A 23466-nucleotide genomic window follows, 5' to 3' on the forward strand; every position below is an offset into this window, starting at 1 on the left:
GGTTTCCTGATTGGTCCTCTGGTCAGGTGTTTGGTTCCCTTTGTTAACCCTTTACAGGTAAAAGAAACATTAACCCTTAGCTATCAGTTTATGACAAGGGGCGGCTCCAGGCCGGTGCCGGGAGGATGGCAGGCAGGGTGCCTTCGGACCCAGCGGAACCCAGGGACCAGTAGACCCTCTGCAGGCACGCCTGCGGGAGGTCCACTGGAGCCGCAGGACCGGCAATCGGCAGAGCGCACCCCGCGGCATGCCGCCATGCTTGGGGCAGTGAAATGTCTAGAGCTGCCCCTGGTTATTACTATAACATAATAAAGACTTTAGAATTGAATGTTTGAAATCTCTAAAGGAAATATTTAAAGATTATACTGTTAGTAGGTATCTCAGCAGTTATAGGTGAAATTGCATAAAGTAATCTGTTGAAATTTATTATCTAGTCAACCTGGTGAGCTAGCTAGTTTAGGAGATAAAATTTACAAAGTAAATCAGTTTTTTACCTGCTTTGTGTAACTTGTGAGTGTCCCTTAAACTTATTAAGAATAAATTAGAAGTTAAACATTTTTTCTGCTTGTGCTGTACTTCATACCTTGTTAGTAAGATTAAGAATGTATATAGTTTCTAATTATTCTTTTCTCACCTGAAGCTGATTCACAGTTACAGGAAGAGCAGCTGTCTGGAACGGAGGTAAAGGTGTTTATTCCTTAAAAATTAATTGCATTTTCATAGAATGAAATGTTGATGTTTGTACTTAGGGTTTGAAATACCATAATGCCTTGAAACCATTAGTTCAAATCTCAGCAGGGGTCAGCTCAGCTCTTCGCATTTCTGAAGTAGGTGTAATAACTCTCTGTGCTCTTTAACTCAGTGGGTGAAATGCTGGCTCCATTAAAATCCGTGGCAAAACTCCTATTGGCTACCAGGTGGTCAGGGTTTCACTTTATCTTCAAGTGATGATTTGGTGATAGTCATTTGGAAGATATGATATAAATGGAGGACCTGTCTGTCCTGAGTAAATATTAAAGATCCCGCAGCAAATTTTGTCTGAGTAGAGATTTGCCCTCTTATCATAGGCTACAATTTTTCCTACCCAGTCTGATTTATATTTTGACTGCCACCCTTCAGTGCAAGGGTAGCTGGAATTCACTTGTGTTATATATATTGCAGATAAGGCTTGGAATACTTACCTCACACCTACTAGTTATGATGGAAAAACCTTTGCCTTTGCACCACCACTAGAAGCACACACTCTCCTCCCACCCTGCAGCTGCAATGAATTAAACAGTTGCACACTATTTACTGTAACATATTGCTAATACAGTTTTAAAAATGTAACTTAGTGCCTTTGATTTGTTGCTTTTATTCACTCTGGCATTATTTTTCCATGCTAGATTGTGCTCATCTTTGTGTACGTTTTTTCCAATGTCTTGGTTTTTTTTTTCTTTCCCTCCACCCCCTTTTATATAGCTTTCCATTTCCTATATTTTATACTCTAACTTCTCTGCTATATTTGTCTTTCTCATGTCTCCCCAAAATCTTTCACAACCCTGACTTCTCTTTTGTAACTTTAATTATTCTCTCTCTCCCACCCACACCCATATATCTGCACATATGCATCTTCTCACGCACTTTCTCCACCATTCATCCATGCTTCAAAAATAGGGCTTGAAGAGCTTACCATATGCCTAATAGCCAGAATGCTTAACTGGCTCAACTTAGAAGCCTGGCAAGAAATGGAAACCAGATCAATAACAAATACATCTAGCTGCAAAGGTCTTGACTAGGAATTCTGATTTCTAATTAGTATTAACCATATATGTTTAGTTTTTGAACTGGATTGGTTGGTGCCTGTTCATTTAGAAAAATCAGATTCTGTAGTTTTATTTGACCCTTTTCCTTTGAAGCAAAAAAATAAAATAAATAAAAATAAAAGAGAGGGAGGGAGCGAGAAGGGGAAAGTACCAAAAGTAAAGAAAATGGAGTCCGCAGCTTCTGAAAAAAATTCATTTGAGCCCATTTCTCTCTTCCCAGCATAACTCCTGTTACCAGGATATTGTTTGTTTTGTGTTTACATTGTTTGCTTTCACAGGGAGAAACTCCACGCTTACAGATCACTAGTTTGAGAACAATGCAAGTAGAAATATATTGCAGTAATTTTCATGAGAAGAACTTTGTTAAACTGTAAGGAAACAGTGAAGGAGGGAGAGAAGACTTTTTTAAAACCATTTACTTTTCATATCCATTTGACATCCTATTCTCCCATTCATTTAAGAATTAATATGTAAATTAAGATCTTCAACAATTAGTAACCTGAGGACGTTTTCTCTTAACTCACTAAAAAGATCAGTAAACTCTTTGGCCTGAGAATACATTTCCTATAAACTTCTTGGTCTTGTAGGTTATACAGCCCAAGATATACTTGTTATCTCATAAACAGAAAGCAAAAAGGTACTCCAAGTACCAAGCATAGTTTTAAATAATTTTCTTTTCTGTGAGTCACATAGGATGTGAAGAATTTTCAGAGATTTAGATGTGTGTTTCCCCAGACAAACAAGAAAATAATCCTATTTCTAGAAAAAGGAATGTCTGGCCAACAATTATTATGTTTACATCCTTCTCGCACCAGTGTTGGTGCACAGGGCAGAAACTAGTCTCTTCCATCCCTCTCTGCCATTTGCAGCTGCTTCCATCCGTTCTATGGTGTTGAGATAGACTGGTCTACCCTCCCTTCTAAGGATTCTTAAGGTTTCTCTTGGGTGCCCTCTTTTCTTCACACTAGTTGGTTTCCACTGACAGCTTCATGTGGGAGTCTGTGGCCTGGTCTACACTACACGTTTAAACTGATTTTAGGATCGTTAAACCGATTTAACGCTGTACCCGTCCACACTGCGAGGCCCTTTATATTGATATAAAGGGCTCTTTAAACCGGTTTCTGTACTCCTCCCCAACGAGAGGAGTAGCGCTGAAATCAGTATTACCATATTGGATTAGGGTTAGTGTGTGGGCCGCAATCGGACGGTATTTTGGCCTATCCGGGCGGTATCCCACAGTGGCACCATTTGACTGTCTGGACAGCCAATCTGAACTGGATGCAGTGGCCAGGTTAAACAGGGAAAAGCCGCACGAAGCTTTTGAGATTACATTTCCTGTTTGTCCAGCCATGGAGGCTCTGATCAGACGGGTGGGCGACGTGCAGTCCCAAATATCCAAAAAGAGGCTCCAGATGGAACCCATTACGGGAGGTATACTGATCTGATCGCTTGTATGGGAGACCAAATCTGTTTCTATTCAGTGCTCTGTGACAAGAAAATGAAAATTTGCCAAAGCGTTTGAAAAAAAATCAGCCAGGGCCTACCACAGGTGCTGCGCTCACAAAGCGTAACAGAAAGGCAAAGAATTCAAAATGGACGCTCATGGAGGAAGGGACGGGGCTACTTGAGGACTCCAGGCTATCTCCACAGTCCACAGGCAGTCTCCGCAAAAGTATTTGCATTCTTCGCTGAGCCTCCCAGTGCCTGTAGGTTCAAACACATTGTCCGAGCATGGTTCAGGGAATTAGCGTCAGTCAATTTACTCCCCATCCTCTCACCACGTGAAGAAAGGGAAAGAAAATCGGGTTTCTTGACTTGTTTTGAGTGTCACCCTATGTTCTACTGATGCTGGTAGGTAGACACGATGCTGCAGCAGTGAAGAGCAGTATCTGCTCTTGCCTCCCTCCTTGGTGGCAGATGGTACAGGTATGACTGATAAGAGCCGTCATCACATCAGCAACCTGTGGTGCCCCTGGCTGGCAAGGGTGAGGCTGGCCGGGGGCGGCCTGCGGCTAACGAATTAGGTAATGAATTCCTGGTCGTTCCCAGTAGAGATGGTACAGAACGAGCTGGTAACCTGTCTCATCATTAGGCAACTGGGGGCTGAGCTCCATTCGAGGTCCCCTCCTTTCATGTGTAAAGAAAGATTCGTACTGCCTGGGCTATCAGGAGCGCGGGATGCTGGCTCCTCTCCCCCGCACCGCTTAATGTGCTGCCTGGACTGTCATTAGCAGCGGTTGGCTGCGTTCCCTCAGTTTATCTCACTAACAATGTCACTGTGTTTCTTAATTCCTGCATTCATTTATCACCTTCATGACACAAATGAGGGGGACACTGCACGAAACCGGGTAATGGGGCCCAGGAAGGGTTGGGGGAGAGATGGAAGCAACTGGATGGGGTTGTTGCAGGGGCACCCCCTATGAATGAGCATGCAGCTCTATCATTTCTGTGGGAATCTGACACGGCAGCCAGCTGTGCTCTCTTGATACGCTGGCTTCTCTCAGTACACCTGCGCCCCATATATCTAGGCAGGACCTGACTCTAAATTTTTACGAAACCCAAACAAAGGAAGAGATTGACTGGGGGAAGTCAGTCCCAGTATTTGCCTTTTCGTCCTCGGACGACTTACAGTCAGGGCACCATGATAGCAGGAGACAGTACAGATATGATCAGGAATAACCGTTCATCTTATTTGCCAATTTACATGGCAGCAGATGCGCTCACGAAACAACTGATGATAACCGTCTCTGCTATCATTGCAAAAGCAAACAATGCTGCTGTGTAGCGCTGCCTAGTAAACGCCTGCTGGTCAGCGTGCATCCAAGTACACATACTCGGTGACAGTAAAAAAAAAAAAAAAAAAAAGGGCTGGAACGGGCTCCATGGAGGTTCCTGTGAGCCTGGTATGCGCTCTCGCCAGGGGCAAATCGCGGAAAAAAGGGGCGCCGAAAATGATTGTCTGCCGTTGTTTTCCAGAGGAAGCGATGAGTGACAGATTACCGAGCCATCTCGCGACAATTGATATTTACCACAGGACGTGGGATTCTCAACCAGAATTTCCAAGGGGAGGGGAGACTGTGGGAACTGGATAGCTACAGAATAGCTACCCACAGTGCAATGCTCCGGAAATTGACACTAGCCTTGGACCATGGACGCACACCGCCAAATTAATGTGCTTAGTGTGGCTGCATGCACTTGACTTTATACAATCTGTTTTACAAAACCGGTTTATGTAAAATTGGACTAATCCCATAGTGTAGATGTACCCTGTATGTTAGCATGCAGAGTAGATGGCCCAAATATATCCAGTGCTTCCTTCTAATGGAGATGAGCTGCTGGTTGTTGATAAAGTCTCACCATCCAATGCCCAGAATCTTTCATAGGCATTTATTTTGGAAGGCATTCGTTTTCTATCTAACATTTTTAATAGCTCTCCAGCTCTGACAGATATACACTAGCATTCAGGTGACATTTGAGTTGAAAACTCTGTTTTGTTTTGGTACTGTATATTTTTTATTTCTATATATTGTTGAGTTTAGTGGATGCCTTTTCTCCTATCTTTTGATACCCCACCTTCTGCACTTTGATGTGGATGCTGCTGGTTCCAAGCCCAGATAAAGTGGAGAGGCTTGAGAGCAAGGCTGGCCAACTAGCTTATTTAAAACCAACCAACCAACCAACCACACACCTCAATGGTTATAGAAATGATAAAAATGACTGTTTAATAGAGAATACTTTCTGATCCTTCGTGTTTCATGAAGTCTCCTGGTGAAAGCAGAACTCCCCAAAATTTGAGGCTGGCAGCAAGAAAACACTACAGAGTCAGTTACTGGAACATAAGAACAGTCTTTCAATTATCAAAGGGAGGGAGGTGGATAACTGTGGACTTGAAATGCTGTGCATCTGTGAGAGCAGACTGACAGGAGTGACTTGCAAGTGCTTCAAGTAAAAGAAAAAACATTTAATCTATTCAGATCATCAAGACAACATACACTCAGAGACAGTAGCACTCATTATGACAGATTCTGTAGGAAAAGCCCTTATCTGGGAACTTATCGTCCAGCAATGCCTGTAATATATAGGAATTTTAAAAAAATCAAAAGAGTGCTAACTTTGATCATGTTGTTTACCTTTTCTAGAGGTCTGATCTTGCTCCCCACTGGAGTCAATGGGAGTCTGGCCATTAACTTTGGTGGGAGCTGGCTGAGGCCCTTAATAGAAGAACTGTAATTCTGATACATTTTATTTTAATGTAATATTTTCTCATTTCATTTACTTTTATCCTCCTTTCTGTAGCTTCTGTTTTATTGATTGGCATAATGTTGGATATTTAAAAGCTATTTAAATGAGTTATTGTTAAAGAGGGATTTTTGATCTTTACTTTCAAATGTTTAAATAATATTGGATTTTTTTATTATAAGCAAAAAATCCAGATGGGGCCAAATTTACTAATTACATACATGGTGGTGAAAGTTGATTATAAAACAAATGGGAGTGATAAAGTACTGCACAGATTTGGCATTGAATGGGTCTGCAGAATGAGTGTAATTTATAACAGTGTAGGATTCTCTAGGTAATAGTTTAGTCCTGGTCTGAGTGGGTGCATCTCCTTTTGAAATCAGCATGAACTGTGCACCTGCTTTCGCCAGAGGTGAATTTAGCCTGTGGTGTTGGGAACAGCATGATCTATAGTTAAAGTAGGGGAGCTTACTTTACTTTGCATCCTTTTGTTACTTTCCCTGCTCAGTGGGCCAAGTTTTGTTCTGCTACACTGTTGTAATTTCATAACAGTTACTGTGTAAAGTGTGATTGTTTTGCAAACTGCTGAATGCCAAATCAGTGCAATTTAACTGCTTTCCCACTGTACCAACTTAAATCTGATGGTTAACTATATACCACCATTTAGCTCATTGCTGAAATTGACACAGAGACTTCCATGAGGCCACGTCTACACTACGGGATAATATCGAATTAGCTAAAATCAGTTTTATAAAACTGATATTATAAATTCGATTTCATGCGGCCACACTAGGCACAGTAATTTGGCGTTGTGCTCCATGGTCCGAGGCTAACGTCGATTTTGAAGCGTGTGCATTGGGAGCTCTCTCGTAGCTATCCATAAGTTCGCACATCTCCCCGCCCTTGGAAGTCTGGGTTGAATCATTATTGTCGCGGTGGTCTGGGAAATGTCGTCAGTGCATCCTTGGCCTCGGAAAAACATTCAGCTGACAACTTGTGGCGCCGTTTTTGCCCTGGATTGCCCTGGCAGATGCCATAACAACGGCAACCAGTGGAGCCCTTCAGCTAATTATTTTTCGGCACTGTAGTGTACTGGATGCCTGCGGTAGAGAGAGGCGATACTTCCAAGCGCTACAGTCAGCAGCATCACTTCTGTGCAATGATAGCAAGATGGTACGGTCGTTCCTTTACCCGTCTACTGCCGGGAGAAAAACTGGCAAATGAAATGACGGTTATCTCCCCCCTCTGTACTGTCTGCTGCTATCATGAGTGCCCCTGGCGAAATCGGCGGGGGGCAACGCAAAAGCAAAATTGGGATTGACTCACTTGACTGAGTCAATCCCTCCCTTATGGTTTCTAAAAATAGAGTCAGTCCTGCCTAAATAAAGGGGGCAAGTGTATTAGAGAACCAGTGTATCAGAGCACAGCTGCTCCGTGTCAGTATTCACAGGGGGTGCCCTGCAACCCACCCGTGCTCCCTCCTCCCCAACCTTCCTGGGATACCGTGGCAGTGTCCTGCCCATTTGTGTCATGGAGTAATAAAGAATGCAGGAATAAGAAACACTGAGTGTTAGTGACATAAAAATGAGAGGGAGGCAGCCTCCCGCGCGATGATAGTCCAGGCAGGACATTAAGCCGTTGGGGGAGAGGAGCCCAGCATGCTGCTGCTATGACAGTCCAGGCAGTTAAAGAATCTTTTCTTTACACAGGAAAGGGAGGTGCTGAAGCCCCCAGCTGCTATGATGAAGCGGTTATTAGCCGTTCTGTCCTATCTACTGGGAGTAACGCAGCAATGTGCTCGAGTCAACAGTTAGTATTCATGAGGACCGGTTACTAGTCCTATTGCACGTCTACCACCGGGGACGGGAGAGGGAGAGGAGCGATACTGCTCTTCCGGCTGCAGCAATCGCATCTACCAGCAGCATCAGTTACACATTGGGTGACATTGAAGTAGTCAAGAAATTATTTCTTTCCGTTTCTTTCACGTGGTGGGGGGGGGAAGAAACTGAGGAGCTATTCCCTGAAAAACGCCGACATGTGTTGAAACCTACAGACATTGGGAGCTCAGCCAAGAATGCAAATACTTTCAAGACTGCTGTGGACTGTGGATAGGCTGGAAGTCCTCAGTACCCCTCCATCTATGAGCGTCCATTTGAGTCTCTGGCTTCCCATTACGCTTGTCACGCAACGCTGTGTATCCTGGAGATTTTTTTTCAAACGCTTGGCATTCCGTGTCTGTAACAGAGCCTGATACAACAGATTTGTCTCCCCATACAGCGATCAGATCAGTATCTCCCGTACGGTCCATGCTGAGCTCTTTGGATTTGAGACTGCATCGCCACCCGTGCTGATCAGAGCTCCACGCTGGGCAAACAGGAAATGTAATTCAAAAGTTCGCGGGGCTTTTCCTGTTTACCTGCCCGCTGCATCCGAGTTCAGATTGCTGTCCAGAGCGGTCAGTGGTGCACTGTGGGATACCGTCCGGAGGCCAATAACATCGATTTCCGTCCACACTAACCGTGATCCGATATGTTAATATTGAATTTAGCCCTACTCCTCTCATCAGGGAGGTGTACAGAAATCGATTTAAAGAGCCCTTTATATCGATATAAAGAGCATTGTAGTGTGGACGGGTACAGCGTTAAATCGATTTAACGCTCTTTAAATCGATTTAAATGCGTAGTGTAAACCAGGCCTGAGAGTTGCCTCTACTTATTCTAGACTGCGTTTTGGACTTTGACCTTTAAAAATATTAGTAATTATTAGAGAAAAAATATTTTTATTTTTTCTTTAATTACAGACTAAACCCAGCAAGGATTTTGACCTGCCCTTGAGAATTGCAGAGACCATACTGAGAACTGTGGAAAGAGGTTTAAGTGATGCCCAGGAACATGCAGAATCTGAAGAAAATCCTCTTTCTATTCCCAGAGAGATTGGAATATCTGCATCTACTATTTCTCAAAAACTGCCAGCTAAGAAAGTATCTGAAAATCTGACGAGGAAATCTTCAGAAGATCAAGACAAAATTGTGGACTCAGGCAGTGTTCCTGTAGCTCTAGAGAGGGGAACAAAATTGGGAAATAATCATGGCAAAGAAGAAATAGAAGATCTGGAACCAGCAGACATATCATCAAAGAGGCTTGACCTGTCAGGTTTAGAAAATTATCCAGTAATAGAAATACAGGTATTTACTTGCAATATACAGACTGTTTCAGTACATCAGCATCAATAGTGAGTTTATTTAAAGTGCTCCAAACCTAGGTCTAACTATTTCTTTCAAACATTACACCCTGAGGCCTGGTCTACACTGTGGGAGGGGGAGGGGGGCTTGATCTAAGTTACGCAACTTCAGCTACGTGAATAACGTAGCTGAAGACGACATACTTAGATCCACTTACTGTGGTGTCTTCACTACGGTGGGTTGACTGCTGCTGCTCCCCTGTTGACTCTGCCTGCATCTCTTACCAAGCTGGAGTACAGGAGTCAACGGGAGAGAGCTTGGGGATCGATGGCTGCCCACCGATCTGGCTGGTAGTGAAGACATACCCTAAGTGACTATTCTTTTTAAAATGTAAGTGAATTTCCTGTGATGGATGTTCTCTGAGATATACATTGTGATGCCTGATGATAACTCATCCACCCTCCTCTCCACAGTGTTGAGGAGCCTGTAACTTTTTTGTCATATTTAATTTTTGTAATCACTTTTTACTTAAGTAGTTTCCATCTCCCTTTGAAAAGAAATTGACACTCAAGGCTAAGGTTATAAGGGGACACCTAAGTTTCATTTCAGGGGCTGATGCAGGATTCGTGCTCCTGGAGTCAATGGCTTCAAGCCTTGAGAATTCCCTCCTTGGTTTTGCTCAGTAGCATGGATCCAAGAATGCTGAGTGTCTCCTATCTTTAGAGAATAGCTATTTGATATAAGTAGGACCCTGTCAAATTCATGGTCCATTTTGGTCAATTTCACGGTCACGGGATTTAAAAAAGCATAAATTTCATTATTTCAGCTATTTAAATCTGAAATTTCATGGTGTTATAATTGTAGGGATCCTGACCCAAAAAGGAGTTGTGGGGGTGGGGGGTTGCAAGGTTATTGTAGGGGGAGTTGCAGTACTGCTACCCTTACTTCTGCTCTGCTGCTGGCGACAGTGCTGCCTTCAGAGCTGGGCAGCTGGAGAGCGGTGGCTGCTGGCTGGGACTCCAGCTCTGAAGGCAGAGCTGCTGCCTGCAGAGTTGGGTCCTCAGTCATCAGCCACCACTCGCAAGCTGCCCAGCTCTAAAGGCAGCAGCGCAGAAGTAAGGGTGGCCTGGTATGGTATTGCCACCCTTACTTCTGTGCTGCTGCTGGCGGGGCATTGCCTTCAGAGCTGGACACCTGGCCAACAGCCGCTACTCTCTAGTCTCTCAGATCTGAAGGCAGCACAGAAGTAAGGGTGGCAATATTGTGACCTCCTCCCCCTAAAATAATCTTGCGACCCCCTTGCAACTCCTTTTTGGATCAGGACTGTCAATTTGAGAAACACTGGTCTCCTTCATGAACACTGTATAGTATAGGGTAAAAGCACACAAAAGACCAGATTTTAGGGGGGGAGAACAGAATTCACAATCCGTGATGTGTTTTTCATGGCTGTGAATTTGTTAGAGCGCTAGATATAAGTAATTCTCTATGGGGGTTGGAAGTAAATTTGGGTCTAAAACATAGCCTTATCTATATGATCCCAAGTGTGACTTTAAACTAATATTTATACCAGTATAACACACACACAGACACACCCATGTAGACACTCCAGTATGTATGCTTTTTTTCAGGTTAGCTTATGTCACTTGGGAAACAGTTTTTGGTTGTCCAGTACATGTTCCCAAAGAAGTAGCACCAGGCAGGCAGCATGGTCAAGTCTAGTGATAAAAGCACAGGAAAGGGAGCCAGGCAATACAGAATTTTAATCTTAGCTCTGTCACTGAATCCCTGTGTGGCTTTGGGTAAATCATTTAGGCCAAAATATTCAAGCTTCAGTGCCCAAAGGCAGGCTGCTAAATATCTATGTAGACAACTTAAAAAAAGTGCTTTGATTTTCAGAGGGGTTTAGGACCCACAGCTTCCATTGGAAGGAATAGTAGCTGCTGATGCTCAGCACCTCTGAAGATCAAGCCTCTTTATTAGGTGAATAATAAGGATTTAGGTACTCAACTTTAGGCTTTAAAGTTTGAAAATGTTAGCCTTAATCTGTGTTTGTTTCACTGTTAGGCATTTATTTCCATTTTATAATCTCACAGAAATTTTATTTTGAATAATTTAATCTTTGTACACATTTTGGGTATTATTCATATTGAAATTTCTCATGGAACATTTTTTCTTGCTTATATTTTTATTTAATCAGTCTTGAATAACTGTTCTGAGAAAATTAAATAACTGGTGCACTGTGGTAATATAAAAATTGTTAATTAACCCCCCCTGAAAAATATTTTCTTAGTTGATTTGTGTTTTATGTTACAGTACCAGCAACCTATTCTTAGTGGAGACAAGTTTGAACCTTTTTTGAGACATGTAGGTAGAACACAGTCAAGTGCACAGAATGAAAAGAAAGAAGATCAAGAAGTGCCTATTTTCAGTCTTCTGAAAAACAAACTTTCATGTGCAGAGATTAAAGAAGACCAAGATCCACCTGTCAAGGAATCTTCAAGATTTGCAGCTAGAAGTCCAGATATTATTTTAAGCAAGAACAGTCAGCACCTGTCCATATTAAAACTTATAGAATCAAAAATGGAAATAGAGGAGGATGAGATTAGCGTTAAAGAAGAGTCCCCAACACATGCTATAAGAACAGATTTGCCAGAGAAATGGCAAGAGGAGAGTCTTTCAGAAACAGAAATAGTACGTCTAAACTCTTTTTTAAGTAAAACTCTTGAAGACTTTCTTATAGATAGACTTATAAAAGTAATAATGCTAAAATCTGTGTTAAGCAAAAATCTTGAAGGGTTTGTAGCAGAGAGACTTTCAGAAATAGGAATAGTCACAAAGATAGAATTAGAAGAATACCAGAACCTACAGAGTATTATAGATGGATCACCAGTTGTTTTAGAGAGAGAGTTACTTAAAAAAAGAAAAGATATTTCCAAGGAAAGGCTTTCAGAAGCAGAAATAATACATTTAAAATCTGTTTTGAGTAAAAACCTGCAAGATCGTCTCATAGAGAGATTTTCTGAAACAGGGATAATCACAGATTTGGAGTTAGGAAAGCAGCACCAGAACCTATCATTGCAGGGAATTAAAGATAGATCACCAGTGGTTTTGGAGACGGATTTAGCTGAGAAAATGCATGATAGTTGTGAGACGAGACCTTCAGAAATGGAAATAAGTCTTAAATCTGTTGTAAACCAAAATCTACAATATCTTCCCATAGAGAGGCTTTTCGAAACAAGGCTAATTGAAGAGGTGAAGTTAGGAAAGGAATACAAAAACTTTTCTTTGTCAAAGACTGATGAGAGACAACCAAAGCCTGAGGCAGATTTATCGAAGAAGAGGAATGGTCAATCCAGGGGAACATGTTCAGAACCTGAAATAACAATAAAATATCTAAGTCAAAACATAGAAAACTGTGCCATAGAGAGTCATTCACAAACAGGTTTAAACACAGAGATGGAGTTAGAAAAACAGCACCCAAACCACTCAATGCAGATCATCAAAGTCAAATTGCCAGTGGTTATGGAGACAAATTCACCTAGGACAGGACAAGACTGTCACAAGCAGAGGCTTTCAGAACAACAAATAAATCTAAAATCTGCTTCAGACAAAACTCTCCAAGATTCTCTCATAGAAAGACTTTTGGATACAGAAATAATGAATCTAAAGGATTTTTTAAACAAATGTCTCCAGGATCATCTCCTAGAAAAACTCTCAGAAATAGGATTAATCACAAAAGAAGAATTAGAGACAGTACATCAGAACCATTCCTTGCTGAACATTCCAGAAGGACAACCAATGATCCTGGAGACAGATATAAGCCAAGTTCACTCTGGTGAGAATCTTGCTAAACCACATATAATAAAAGGAGAACCTGTTTTAAGTGGACGTATACAGGACTTCCTTCTTGAGGTACTCTCAGAAACAGAAATAATGAATCTAAAGTCATTTTTAAGCAAAAAGATCCAAGACCATCTTGTAGAACGACTCTCTGAAATAGGGTTGATCACAGAGGAAGAGTTAAGAAAGATATACCACAATTTGTTTGTGCTGAGAGCTAATGAAAGATTGTCATGGGATGTGGAATCAGATTTACCTGGGGAAGAGCAAAATCTAAGTCTAAAATCTCTTTTAACCCAAAACCTTAAAGATAGACTTTCAGAAACAAAACTAGTACATCTAAACTCTCTTTTAAGCAAAATACTGAAGGAAGGTCATAGAGACAAACTTTCTGAAACAGAAATAAAAAGTCTAAAATCTATTTTAAGCAACAACTTGCAAGACCTTCCTATAGAAAGTGCTTCAGAAACTGGGTTAATCAATGAGAGAGAATTAGAGGGAGTATGCCAGAATGCTAAAGGAAAACCACTAATAGTTACTGATACAGATATACTTGAGATAGGGCAATATCATTCTAAGCAGAGTCTTGATAAACTCACTATAATAAACGAAAAGTCTATTTTAAGAGAAGAGAAGTTAGTTCCTGTAGAGAATGTTCCAGGACAAGTAACATGTGTGATGGCAAATCTAATCAATGAAACCAAAATCAATAGTGTAATACACCTTCCTCAAAAAAATAATTTAGAAAAAGAGAGTCAAGACCCACAAAGTTGTTTTGATAAAGCAGAAGTAGCACATTCAAACACAGATTTTGACAAATCTTTAAAACCAAAGCCCCCGAATGAGACTTTGAGGGGAACACATGAAACAACAGACTCACCTTCCTTATGTGCCCATGATATTGCTATCCAAACAGAACTTAAGGAATATCTCTGCAAACCAACACTGTCCTTTCCCGTAAACCCTCAAACATTTATTTTTGTACATTCAGGGTCTGAGGAAGAAACTAAATCACCAAACAAGTCTCATGAGAAGTCAAAAGGCAAAAAAAAGCATGCTAAGCGTTCTAAGAAGCATGTTGCATCATGCTACTCACCCCAGGGACAAGTATTAATGTGCACACAGTTTCAAAAGGAAAAACATGGTTTGAATAACTGTAAGGAGATCTTAAAGGAAAAACATAGAAAACATTCTGAACCACCACCTCCAAGATCATGTGTTTCAGAAGCCAAGAAGGATTCAAAAGACTCAACAGTCTCAAACATTTTGAAAAAGGAAAGCCTGAAGCAGAAAGCTGAGCAAGAAAGAGAGAATGATGAGAGACCAAAGAAAGCACTTAGCAAGTCTATTAAGATACCAACAGCCACAGTATCTGAACCACAGCTACAGGACTCTGAAAAAGCATTGCAAGAAAAATCATACGTGAGTAGTTTCCATTTGACTGGTGTGCAGAAGGAAACAGATCTGTAAGAATAATAATTTTCTCTTAGATTTCCACCTCATGAATGTCTGAAACAGAAAACTAAATACATGACTTTCTAAATATCTGGAGGCAGAATTATTAGTGCAATGTCTCTTCATAAATGGATAGCTTCCAAGTAGGCAGGCCCAACACTGAAATCATTGTTACCCCTCAGTCCTAGTCCCCCCTCCCAAGTGTTTGTAATGTCACCCAAATAGGGAAGAAAAATCAAAACTAAATATCTCACTCTTCTAGCTGTTCCTCACCTTCTCTCTGCCAGGGAATTCAAAGAAAGCCAGCATTTCAATTTCTCTGGCATGTTAGTGAAATAATAGCGATTAACTATAAATAATGTAGTAAGTTTATTAGAGAATAAATGTAGCCTCTAGTCTACATTTGCAAAGCGGGAATTTGGCAGTTTTTTATAGTTTTTGGTTTGCCTCAGGCACTTACAGACATCTAAGAATTTGGAATTTGAGATGTTCCTTTTACTCACCCTGTGTTCCCTGCTTCCAGTGGACATGATAAAGGATTATGCTCCATTGAAGAGTACATGACCAAAGACTGTAATACCCACAGGTCCTTCTCAGATAAAGCCTAGAAGCATCAAAAGACACACTAATCCAGAATCTCTACCTGCAGAGGCTTTGGAGGTGAGAGTATGGATAACTTTTTCCTAAAAAGGTCTCTCAGGCATGTGTAGTGTGGCTGGTAAGCCTCCCTCAGTGCCAAGGCCTGAGTCAGACCTCCAGGCTGAAAAGGAGCTGTCGCCTTTAAAAGCTCCCTTCACCTATTCTCGCAAAGGTGAGGAATGGTCTCTTTGATTTGTTTGCTGGGACTAACTTTAGTGGAACTGCCCAGGTGAGTAAGGTATGAAGGTATGGGTCCTGTTGTATTAAGTTAAGTGGAATATATGAGCTACGTGTTAACATAACCCAATCACTTCCAATATTAAACAATGTTAAACAATCTTAAACAAGGTTCTGGTTTTGGAATGCAGACACCTTTGCCTGTTTGGTACATAGCAAACAAACCATTAAAAATCCTTTTAAATCTTTTATTAACAATACGGAAAAGAAGGAAAAACAGGTAGAGCATTTGAAATATAAAGTATTAAGTAACTTTTATTTTAACATTTCTTGTTCCCTTTCCTTTTAGCTGGAGAGAGTTTTAAAAGGACCCTCCTTCCCCCCTTGTTTGATAGTCTTTTAGATGGTATTAACTGTTCTTTTGGGTAAAAGAAGTTAGTTGAGATGGGCTGGAGCTGCTGCTGTTAAAATCCAATCCCATTTTATTCCAGGTAGTGTTTGGGATTTACCTGGAGCTAGTAGGGGTAGATGTTTCCTGGGTCCTTCTCTCTGGCCTGATTTGATCAGGACATCTCTCAGGATTAGGACGATGAAAGCCTTCAAAAGCCTCTTTCTTTAAGGACCCAAAAAGGGAATGATGTGTGGAATAGCCAATCTCCTCCTTATTATATCCACTAAGTAGGCCTAATATTTGTCACACCAATTTTGGTTAATTAATTTTTGGTTCCACATTTTCTGGGTTGTTCTTTTTGTTTTTTTTTTACCAAGCATGATTTTAACTCAGTCCTCAGTCCTGGATTTTTTTTTTCCACTTGTTTGTAACATTAATTTTTAAAAGCAATTTAACTTACTTTTTATTAACATTTGTTGCTGTAGGTTATTGTAACAGTTTATGAACTTTTATATACTTTTTCCAGTTAAGCTTACAATTAAAGTAAATTTGTAGGCCCAGTTATTAGAACAGCCCTCAGTACTGATTCAGACAAAACTCCAACCGACTTGGTGAAGTTTGCTCTAAATTAGGAAAAACTTGAGAGGTTTATGGGTTGCGTAAGGTTACATTTTAAAAACATAAGTGAATAGGTGAGAGTTAGTATGGCTTTGTGAAAGGTAAAACTGGAGCTTGCCTGGTATAACTAAGAGGAGAACTTGGCCATTGTATCCATTAGTTACCTTCTGTCTAGATCAATAGACAATGAAACGTCTGGCTGAGAACAGAATGTAATCCACTGTATTAAAACAAATATTTGGATGTCTGTATGAAATGTACTAGGTTATTACCACCAAATCTATTTCAGACATTAGGCCTACTCGCTTTCTGTTTCTACACATTTGTGTCATTTTTAACATGTCTTTTTTATTACTGTTTTGTTACATTTATTATATCTATCAGGGTACTCACTACTGAAGAAGTGATTGAAAGAAGAAGTTACTCACTTTGTGCAGTAATGAGGGTTCTTTGAGATGTGTGTCCCTATGGGTGCTCCACTGTAGATATGTAAAATATCCACTAGCTTGTGGTGTGACTTGGTCATCTCTTGTAGTGGTATCTGTAAAGCTTCTGTCACTCTCCGTGTCAGGTCCTGGAACAGTTTGAAGTCATCTGCATTAGATGGTGGAAGGGGCATCACCTTCTCATCTGTCGATAATGATGAGAAATGGACTTGAGGGATAACTTCCTCCTCAACTCCTCCTGTTCCTCCCTTGCCTTTTTAGGGGATTCAGAAGCCCTTGCAGCAGCTGGAGGAGTGTGTTTCCTTGGTTTCTAGTAGGCCACACTAGAACTATGGGAGCCTGTTATCTTTGAGCCTGCCAGGGATCTCAGTATAGCTATTGCAAGGGTGGGAAGGGACCCAGTGGTTGGCACCACAGATGTCCAAACCAGGGAGGCTGTGGATCAAAGAGACGATATCACTGGAGTCCACAGTGAAATTGGACACCATATGGCAGGTGAAAAGAGCAGTGGGAGACTACATCTTCTGCTTCACTTTCTGACTTGGAAGATGAAAAGGGAGGTGCACAGCAAGAAGTCATTGGCGAGTCAAAGGCTCTGGGTGAACTTAGTACAAGGGCCCTGGTACTGAGAAGAGGAGAGCCAATGCAACAGATACCGAAAGATCTGTTACACACCCGAAGTCCAGCTGTGCCGAAGGTGTTGGTACTAGTAGTGGTTGTCGGTGCTGAGAGGCCTGTACCAACGGAGATGGTGATGTGGACCTCATAGTATGGTCTGTTGGTGCCTGATGTACCACAGGTGTTAATGATATCCAAACTGGTGGAGCCTTCCCCGGGACAGATTTTCTGTCTTTCTCGTACTCTGATGGTACTGATGGTTCCTTGCCTGTGCCCATTGGGTTCTTGGTCAACCTTAAATACTCTGAGTACTGGATTTAGATGGTTTCGGTGCCATCGGTACCGACTGATCGAGCTGGAGGTAGTTTTCGACTCAGTGGGGGCTTGCTATGGAGACTCAAGGACCTTTTCTGTAGAGGCTTTATGTGAGTGGCTTGCAAGCACCTTCTTGGGCTCACCTCCCTTGGAAGTAGAGAGTTGTGGTGACGTCTCCCTGCCACGGCTCAGGTGGTTGAAGGGCTGACTCCTTACGTAGGAATTTGAGCCTCAGTTCTCTGTACTTCCTGGATCTGGGCTTCAGTTGTTGATGCAAACCACACTTCTTCTTTGAGTGCTTGTTCATGTCCATTCCAATCAGGTATACGCATGTGTGTTCACGGCATCTGGAAACTTTTTCCCCAGCAGCTTCCATCAGGTCAACCCGGGCACTCACTGGAGCCGCACCTTCATGGCACTCAGTATAGATCCCTGCTGACCCACCACCCCCTCAGTTCCTTGTTACCGCTGGTGATGGCTAGCTGAAAGAGCCTGTTGCTCTTGCTTTGCAAGCATGTTTGGACAGTGTCCACTCTTAGTGTTTGTGGTGTTGCACTCCATATGTTTATGGAAATATGCTTAATAGTGTAAATATAATGTAACTGGAATATGTTTTATGCAAAAGGTCTCTTGTAAGGTATCATTACAAAGCTTATAATCTACTGAGTGTGGTCATCCTATTTGTATGAAGTATCATTCTTGAATCTGAAGCTAGAAATATGAAGTATTACTCTGAAGTCCTATTGTAACTATGCAAAGCGTGGGCCATTAATGGTGGCTTAGAATCTTGATGGCTCCCGTTAACTAGGGCAATTGGTGGTAAATAGCTCTATATACCTGGGTGCCTGTATACCTGGGTGCCAGCCAGCAAGTAATGAAGTCTCACAGGATATGTGAACATGTCATATGAAACTAGAATCCATCTTAAAGAAAGTGCTTTTCCATTTAGAAGGAAGGGTGGGAACCCAGAGAGAGGTAAAGGATTCCCGCCTTGTGCCAAAGATATAAAAGGAGGCAGAACAGAACAAAGGTGGCTGCAGTCATGAAAAGACCCCTAGTTACCACCTGCGATGGAACTAACAAGAATTGTACCAGCAGAAAAGATTGGGCCCAGACTAAGGAGGAGTCTACTCTGTGAAAGAAGTTTATTGGAACATCCCTGAGGGTGAGATTTACCTGTATTCAGTTTCTTAAACGTATTAGGCTTAGACTTGCGTATTTTGTTTTATTTTGCTTGGTAACTTACTTTGTTCTGTCTGTTATTACTTGAAACCACTTAAATCCTACTTTTTATACTTAATAAAATCACTTTTGTTATTAATTAACCCAGAGTAAGTGATTAATACCTGGGGGAGCAAACAGCTGTGCATGTCTCTCTATCAGTGTTATAGGGGGCGGACAATTTATGAGTTCACCCTGTATAAGCTTTATACAGAGTAAAACAGATTTATTTGGGGTTTGAATCCCATTGAGAGTTGGGTGTCTGGGTACTGGAAATAAGTAACTTGCTGAGCAGGTTTTGGTTAAAGTCTGCAGCTTTGGGGGCGTAGACCAGACCTGGATCTGTGTTGCAGCAGACTATCATGTCTAGCTCAACAAGGTAGGGTTCTGGGGTGCCAAGCTGGCAGGGAAAAACAGGCTCAGAGGTAATTCCAGCACATCAGGTGACAGCCTCAAGGGGGTCTCTGTGACCAAATTATCACAGTGTTTATAGTTAGTTCTCAGTCATTTATTAGTGTTAGTTTAGTATTAGTAGTTAGGTCATAACTTTCCAAGACAACTTGATAGGGAGATGTGTATCGGTAATGACAGACAACACCATGGCGATGTTCTATATGAACAAACAGGGGTGCATGTTCCTCTCCCCTGTGCCAGAAAGCTGTTATGTTGTGGGACTTCTGAGTAGAGCACTCGATACGTCTGCAAGCACTGTACCTCCCTGGAGTACTTATATTGTTGTTGTTACTTGTTGGTACTTCCTGCAATACACACATATTATCTGTCATTTTATTCTTTCAAAGTGCTGTTATTTTAGTTTTTTGACGGGTCTATGCATTTCATAAATTTATTTCTCTCTTATGGTTACATTGAATTCTTTGAAGAGTGAGTTCTAAAATGCCTAACCTATCCTGGCTGGAGTAATTATCATTATTACTGTTGTTATTGTATTGTGCTTTGTACCACTTTAAATAAAGAATGACAATCAGATAATAGTCTCCTCCTAGAATGTAACTTCAGCATGTACTCACTTTAGTAATGCCAGTTTAAAAAACATTAGCTAAACACATAACTATAGACAGTGTGCAGATGAAGGTTTCTTATTTTCAGCTTGTATTTTTAGTTATATCTGTAAAATAACTTAAAATTTGCATGAAAATAAATGCAGTTCCAGCTATGATACCAATAGCAATGATGGAGTCAAATGTTAGTGAGTCACATACATGATTGTGATCGGTAAACATAAATGCCAAAATAATTTAGAAATTAATTCCCTTTCAATAAAAGAGGAAAAAAGACCTTAATCACTTATGTTAAAATTATGTTTTAAGTGAAAAACAATTCACTAAAATAGAGGAGATAATGGCAGTAGCACAGTGTGTCTGTTAGAGAAAGTAAGCAGATTTTATTTATCTCTACTAAAGATAGTGTACAAAGTATCAAACTTGTGTTTCTGATATCTGCCTTAAAGCTCCAGAACTAATACCTCAAGGCTTGGGATTGGGAATGTCTTGCTGTATTATCTCCTGTTGGTTCTAAATTTACACATAAACTTTAAACATGGCTTTAATTGGCGTTTGTATATTTTTCTTTCTTTATATAACAATTAGATACAGTGCTCCTGTCAGCTAATTCCTAAGTTGTTATCTGCAAAAATCCTAGAGTTTTCAGGTGCCTAAGTAGTCCCTGGAATCATGGTTAAAGTTTCCTCTACCCCTCCACCCCATCTGAAATGGTGCCCCAGGTGAGCCAGGAAGGTCATGGACTCTGGCAAGATGCAGCTCATGTGTGACAGTGTGAAGCCTGCTTTGAGCCACGTGCAAGCATCAGGCACCACAAGTCACAGCAGGAGCACAGAAGGTGGCAATAGACCATATGCCATGCCACCCTTACTTCTGCACTGCTGCTGGCAGTGGCATTGCCTTCAGAGCTGGGTGCTCGGCCAGCACCCGCCTGTATCAGGCCATCCTTAATTTGAGCCATGGCTGAGCTCTGGTATCCCTTTCAGCGGGGCCCAGAGGTGATGAGGTGAGGGAAGCCCCAGGAGCCCGTGGGGGACAGGATTGATGGGTGGGGGGTGCACTAAAATACAAGTTTGCCCATGGTGCCATTTTCCCTAAGGCTGGCCCTGGCCTTCTACATCGAGAGAACAAAGTCATTCTGAAAGTCCATCCAGTTATGCGTGGAAGTGGTGGACAGAACAAAAGGTCTTCCCGTCTCTTCTCAATGTATCTCATCATGGATCACATCGTGCATCTGTGAGTGCTACAACCTGGCAGGTGTGCCTGCTCCCCCAATCACTGTGCAACTCCACCAGAGCTCAGGCATCTTCAACGGCCTTCCTGGCACAGGAAATCTGCAGAGCAGCGAAGTGGTCCTCCATCCACACTTTCACCACGCACTACGCGATCACCCAGCAGGCCAGAGATGATGCAGCCTTTGGAAGAGCAATGCTCCTATCAGTGGACGATTCTGACCCCCCTCCTGAACTTGGGCTTGTGAGTCACCTGATGGGAATGAACATGAAAAGCACTCAAAGAAGAAAAAACGGTTATTCACCTTCTCATAACTGTTGTTCTTGGAATGGACATGAACAACACATCTCAAATACCCACTCACCTACCCTGTCAGAGTAGCCAGCAAGAAGGAACTGAGGGGGTGGAAGGTCGGCAGGGCTTTATATTGAGCGCCATGAAGGTGCAACTCCAGGAGGCACCCAGGCCAACCTGACAGATGCTGCTCGGGAAAAAACTTTCCAGCTGCCACACACACGCACACACACTTGATTGGAAGAACAGTTACAAGAAGGTGAGTGTGATGGGTTGGATCACAGAAACCCCCTTGGGGCTGCCAACTAATGTACGAAGACTACTACTGCTCCTGCTTTCCTGTCCTGGCAGCTTGGGTCTTCGGTGCCCTGCCTGGTTTGAGTCAGACCTGCTAGCCTGCTGCAAACCCAGACTAGGTCTGAACCACATCCCCTAACATCTGTAGGCTTAATTGAAAGCAGCTTAAGAAGTGTTTCTGTCTCTAACACTCAGATGCTCAACTCCCAATGGGGTCCAAACCCCAGATAAATCCGTTTTACCCTGTATAAAGCTTATACAGGGTAAACTCATAAATTGTTCGCCCTCTATAACACTGATAGAGAGAGATGCACAGCTATTTGCCTCCCCCCCCCCCGGTATTAATACATACTCTGGGTTAATTAATAAGTAAAAAGTGATTTTATTAAATACAGAAAGTAGGATTTAAGTGGTTCCAAGTAATAGCAGACAGAACAAAATGAATTACTAAGCAAAATAAAATAAAACATGGAAGTCTATGCCTAATGCAGTAAGAAAACTGAATACAGATAAAACCTCACTCTCAGAGGTGTTCCAGTAAGTTTCCTTTTACAGACTAGTCTCCTAGTCTGAGTCCAGCAATCACTCACACCCCCCCTGTGGTTACTGCCCTTTGTTCCAGTTTCTTTCCAGTAATCTTTGGGCTGGAGAGGCTATCTCTTGAGCCAGCTGTAGACAAAATTGAGGGGTCTTCCAGGGGTTTAAATAGACTTTCTCTTGTGGGTTAGGACCCCCTCCTCTCTCCTATGCAAAGTCCAGCTCCAAGATGGAGTTTTGGAGTCATATGGGCAAGTAACATGTCCATGCATGACTCAGATTTTACAGGCAGAAGCTATCTTGAATGTCTCCAGAAAGACTTCTTCTGTGGATTGGAGTCTTCCAAGATCCATTGTTCATTACGCATTTTTTGATTGGGCACTTAATTTGCACATTCCTTTCTCAAGAAGTTGACCAAATGCTTTACAAAGGGTACTTAAAAATCAAGCAAGTACACAACCAGCATTCATAACTTCAAATAACAAAATGATACATGCATCCAAATAGGATGAATAGATTCAGTAGATCATAACCTTTACAGAGATATGTTACATGGGATATGTAGCATAAAACATTTTCCAGTTATGTCATATATACATTCATAAGCATATTTCCATAAAGCCTTAGGGGGTGCTAAGTCACAGTGAGTAACCGTTTTTTCTGTGGAATGTGTTTCCCAGGTAGCAAAAACACTGAGAGTGTCCACCAGTCACTGGTATAAATTCCTTGCAACTGAGGCACTTCTTGAAGTCCAGGGAGCTGGGGATACCTGTCCAGGGGGCTCCCCCTGCCCAGGGGGTTGACAAAAGAACAAAGTCCTTTTCTTTTTCTCCTTTTTTTTGGGGGGGGGGGCAGACGCACCTACAGTGGAGCACCCATAGTGACACTACTTGAAGAAGAAACTTCCTGTGGATTTTGGGGCGATTTCATATCACTTATATTTTGAGAGCTCGATTTACACTTTTTGTGTTAGTTTTATCTCAGTTTGGATTTTGAAGCTGAGCTTATTTATCTGTTTCTCAGGGTGTTTTGCAATGTTGCCCAGAAAAATAATTTTACATTTCTAGTGTGGTTCACTTTTATTTCTCATCATTATAAAGATCCAGTGTCACTTTTTTATGAGAGATGGAGTGTTACTCAT

At 41.8% G+C, this 23466-nt stretch overlaps 1 protein-coding gene across 1 annotated transcript in view; it reads left to right on the plus strand.

The window, feature by feature from the left end:
• The window catches only part of CATSPERT (catsper channel auxiliary subunit tau), a 44570-nt gene extending 24172 nt beyond the window's left edge, over positions 1-20398 (plus strand). The window contains exons 6-9 of the mRNA XM_032799504.2: positions 641-681; positions 8845-9228; positions 11539-14487; positions 17053-20398. Of these exons, the coding sequence (XP_032655395.2) occupies positions 641-681; positions 8845-9228; positions 11539-14487; positions 17053-17118 (3440 nt within the window). The 3' untranslated portion in view covers positions 17119-20398. The remainder of the gene's footprint in view (positions 1-640; positions 682-8844; positions 9229-11538; positions 14488-17052) is intronic.
• The last annotated feature ends 3068 nt before the right edge of the window (positions 20399-23466 follow it).

This window comes from Chelonoidis abingdonii, chromosome 10, assembly GCF_003597395.2.
Source record: "Chelonoidis abingdonii isolate Lonesome George chromosome 10, CheloAbing_2.0, whole genome shotgun sequence".
Taxonomy (NCBI): Eukaryota; Metazoa; Chordata; order Testudines; family Testudinidae; genus Chelonoidis; species Chelonoidis abingdonii.